The sequence below is a fragment of the Athene cunicularia genome, unplaced genomic scaffold (genome assembly GCF_003259725.1).
Source record: "Athene cunicularia isolate RWA unplaced genomic scaffold, athCun1 SCF_235, whole genome shotgun sequence".
Taxonomy (NCBI): domain Eukaryota; kingdom Metazoa; phylum Chordata; class Aves; order Strigiformes; family Strigidae; genus Athene; species Athene cunicularia.
Genome location: NW_020799306.1, coordinates 3,572 through 7,574, shown reverse-complemented (window position 1 = coordinate 7,574; position 4,003 = coordinate 3,572). Strand labels below are relative to the sequence as shown.

General features: G+C 67.3%; 1 protein-coding gene across 1 annotated transcript in view; it reads right to left on the bottom strand.

Annotated features, from left to right (window-relative positions):
* Positions 1-4: 4 nt before the first annotated feature.
* LOC113490719 (collagen alpha-1(I) chain) overlaps positions 5-4,003 on the bottom strand; it is a gene marked incomplete at its 3' end in the record, with an annotated part of 7,375 nt that continues 3,376 nt past the window's right edge. The window contains exons 14-29 of the mRNA XM_026867303.1: positions 3,889-3,942; positions 3,584-3,682; positions 3,351-3,404; positions 3,164-3,262; positions 2,856-2,909; positions 2,421-2,474; positions 2,264-2,317; positions 2,087-2,140; positions 1,750-1,794; positions 1,549-1,647; positions 1,221-1,328; positions 752-859; positions 600-653; positions 422-475; positions 208-315; positions 5-121 (exon numbers count right to left, since the gene is read on the bottom strand). Of these exons, the coding sequence (XP_026723104.1) occupies positions 5-121; positions 208-315; positions 422-475; positions 600-653; positions 752-859; positions 1,221-1,328; positions 1,549-1,647; positions 1,750-1,794; positions 2,087-2,140; positions 2,264-2,317; positions 2,421-2,474; positions 2,856-2,909; positions 3,164-3,262; positions 3,351-3,404; positions 3,584-3,682; positions 3,889-3,942 (1,215 nt within the window). The remainder of the gene's footprint in view (positions 122-207; positions 316-421; positions 476-599; positions 654-751; positions 860-1,220; positions 1,329-1,548; positions 1,648-1,749; positions 1,795-2,086; positions 2,141-2,263; positions 2,318-2,420; positions 2,475-2,855; positions 2,910-3,163; positions 3,263-3,350; positions 3,405-3,583; positions 3,683-3,888; positions 3,943-4,003) is intronic.

Here is a 4,003-nt window from a genome sequence, read left to right as displayed (position 1 = left end):
AGTCTGTATACAGGGGGGTCCCCTGGGGGCCCCAAACCCCCCCTTCTACCACGAGACTGGTACTTACAGGGGGTCCAGCGCTACCACGAGCACCTTTGGGACCAGGAGCACCAACAGCACCCTGTGGAGGAGGAAGAGGAGGAGGAGAGGGGTGAGACGCAGCGTGGGGCTGGACCCCGAGTGGGTGTGGGGTGGGGGGCAACTTACGGCGGGGCCAGGAGCACCAGTGGGGCCAGCAGGGCCGGGGGGACCGGCATCACCCTTGGCTCCAGCATCACCAGTTTCACCTTTAGCACCAGGCTGGCCATCGGCACCCTGCAGGAGAGTGGAGCGGGGTGAGCTGGGGCAGGGGGCTCAGCATCACCCCGGCAGGGCAGGATCAGGCCCCTGGGGCAGGGAGGAGCGAGGCCATCGCACTTACAGGGGGGCCAGCAAATCCAGCAGGACCAGGAGGGCCGGGCTCGCCGCGGTCACCCTAGGAGAGACGGCGAGAGAACGGTGTGACGCCAAGCAAGGGATGGCCACCAACGGCCACCAACGGCCACCACGGGATGGCCACCCATGGCAGAGCCATCCACCGGGGGGGGGGGGCCACTTACGGGAGCACCACGAGCACCGGTGGGACCAGCAGGACCGGGAGGACCAGCTTCACCCTGGAAAAGGGGAGGAAAACCGAAAAAGAGGTGAAGGCTGTGGTGAGGAGGTGACACATCTGTCCCCAGGGCAGCATCCAGCCGGGGGATGGCCTTACCTTGTCACCGGGAGCACCAGCAGGGCCGGGAGGGCCGATGGGGCCAGTCAGACCTCGGAGACCATCTTTGCCAGGAGCACCGTCAGCACCTTTGGGACCGGGGTCGCCCTGGGAGAGGAAGATGATGGTGGGTTACGTGGGGAGGTCCCTGCTGGGGGTTCACCCCTCGCTTTCCTCTTCTGTTCACACAGCAGCACCGAGGCACCCCTGGTTTTTCATCCTCCTCCTCCTCCCACCCTCCAGGGGAAGAGCTGGGCTCAGCTCCCAGCTCCCAGCAAGGGGCTGTCCCCAAGGGCCACGCTGGGATGGGGACAGAGGTGACAGTGTCACCCCCTCCCCAGGGGCTGCTGCCCACCGGCCCTGGCTTAGGGGAACACATCAAGCTCCAAGGGGACAATGCAGGGGAGGGCACAGGGATCATTGGGAGCAAAGGACTGGGGAGGACATCAGGATTTTGGGGGACACGTACTCTGTCACCCTTGGCGCCTGGCAGGCCGGCAGCACCACGCTCTCCGGGCATACCCTGCAGACCGGGGGGGCCTTGGTTCCCGGGGGCACCGGGAGCACCAGCATCACCCTGGGCAAGAGAGACAGAAAACGGGTGTTAGCGAGAACCCGGCGCTTCCCCGACACAGCAAATTCCTCCCCGGTTTCAACACCGGCCCCAGAAAAGGGGCTGAAGCCAAACTCAACCCCCCCTCCCACCACCACTTTACATCTGCACCCCAAGAGCCACCAGACAGGGTGGGTCACCCATCACCCCGACAGTCGCGGTGGAGCCAAGACCTCGCCCCTACCTTAGCACCATCGTTACCGGGAGCACCGTTAGCACCACGAGGACCTTGGGGACCAGGGGGGCCTTGGACGCCGCGTTCGCCGGGGAAACCTCTCTCGCCCTAGAGAGGGGAGGCAGGAGAGGGGCTGAAGCCATCAGGGAGGGCGGCAGGCACCGGGGGGGTGCCGAGAGCCAGCTGGAGAGCGAGTGAGGATCAACTTACCCTGGCACCAGCGGGACCGGGAGCACCAGCATCTCCGGGGACACCCTGTGTGGGAAGGAGAGGGGACAGAGTCAGGGAGGAAGGGGTGGCCCTGGGGACAGGTGGAGGGGGCCCCAGAACACTCCCAGAGGTGAGGAGGGAGGGGGTCCCACAGTGCTGTTGGGGACGAGCTGGGGTTCTCACTGCTCCCAGGGGAGAGGCTACACAGAGCACATCGCCTCGGGGGGCACTGGGGGGGGACACCACATCCACAGCCCCCCCAGCCCCGGCTGGGAGAGGGGCAATGGGGAGGGGACAGGGACTGTCCCACGCTGCGGCCACACTCGCCCACACTCACCTGCTCACCAGGCTTGCCAGCCTCACCGGGGGGGCCAGCGGGGCCCGGCAGACCCTGGGGAGGAAGAAGAGGAGCGATGAGACACCCCGGAGGTGGGTGAGCAAAGGGGATGAGGAAAGGGACAACATCACCCCCCACCCTGGATGGTTTGTCCCCTCACAAGGGGACAGCCCTCACCTGGAAGCCGGGAGCACCAGCGGGACCTTGTTCACCTCTTTCTCCAGCGGGACCCTGGGGGAGACAGGACAAGCATGAGGGGGGGCAGTCAGCTCCCAAGCCCCTTCGCCAGTGGCCGAGCGCGGCAGTGGGTAGCCAAGGGCTGGCTGATACTCACGGCAGGGCCAGGAGGACCTTGGGCACCAGCTTCACCATCTTTGCCAGCAGCACCCTGTGGGGGAGAAGAAGAGGGTGCTCAGAGCACAGCCCCGACCTGCGCCCCAGCGATGCCCCCCGGGACCCTGCACCCTCCCCTGCACGGGGCGCGGGGCTGGTGCGGCCGTAGCATCCTTCGAAGGACGGGACCAGCCACGGCAAGTTGCCCACAGCCACGTCCCCTCCCTGCTGTCCCTGCTCCAAAGCTGCTGGCAGCCACCAGGCCAGAGTCCCGGCCACCTCAACCTGCTGCTGTCATCCGTGGAGCCTTCCCTGGCCCCATCCTGCCACCCCACACCCCATCCTGCCACCCCACACCCCATCCCTGTCACCTCACGCCCCATCCCTGTCACCCCACACCGGGGTGAAGCCCCCACAGGCTCTGGTGAATACTTACAACAGCACCAGGGGGTCCGGGAGCGCCTCTCTCGCCGGGTTTGCCGGGCTCACCCTAAAAGCAAGAGAGCAGGATGAGACCCACAATGACACCCCGCTACCAAGGGCATGAGCCTGCGGGCTCAGCCAGGCCCCTTCCCTGGGGGGCCACATCCCCTGAGCGACCCCTCCTGGGGTGCCTGTGTCACGGGAGCCCTGTGCCCACCCACAGCCACCGTCCCCGTGGACCAGGACTCCCACATCCACCGGGCAGCATCATTTCCAGCAGCTCTCCCACCCCGGGGGGAGGCAGCACCCGTTTATACTCACCGCAGCACCTTTGGGACCAGGGAAACCCATCACACCGGCTTGACCTCTGGCTCCGGGGGGGCCGGGGGGGCCGGGGCGACCATCTTGACCAGCGGGACCCTATGATGGGGAGCAGGGGGTGAGTACCCCGTTAGCAGAGGCCATGGCGAGTTAAGGGGGGAGCGGGGCGTCGGCAGGGACAACTTACGGGGGGACCAGTCTTGCCGTCGGGACCGGGGCTCCCAGGGCTTCCAGTCAGACCCTGCAAGGCAGCGTGGGGTGGGTTAGGAGCTCCCAGCTCCCAGGAGATGCTCCAGCATCCCGGAAAACGCCTTCTCGGCCGGCACGAAGAGCGCGGCAGCCAGCGTCCGTCCCTGGAGCGGGGGCCACCAGGGCCGTGGATCCTCGTAGCCACCGTGCCCACCCCCCCGCCGTGCTCACCTTGGCACCGGGGAGGCCGGGTTCCCCGGGGCGTCCAGCTTCACCGGGAGATCCCTTGGGGCCAACGGGGCCGGGGGAGCCGCGTTCGCCGGGGGGACCCTGGGGAGAAGTGGGGAGAGGACAGATGTTACCCCAGCACAGGACATGAACCGGGGACAGCGAGCGGAGCCGTGTCACCGGCGGTGTCACAGAACTGGTCTCTCCACGGCGCGGGGATGTGTGACAAATACACGGGTGTCCCCACAGCCCCGTTGAGGACACGGCTCTGCGGCCCAGGCAGGCAGGAGGGAAACGTTGGGACGTACCTTGGGACCAGCGATGCCGTCAGCGCCAGGGAAACCGCGGCTGCCGGGAGCACCCTGCGAGGGACAGGAGAGGGGTCAGTGCGGTGACACCGGGGGACCTCGGGGGGGTTGGGGG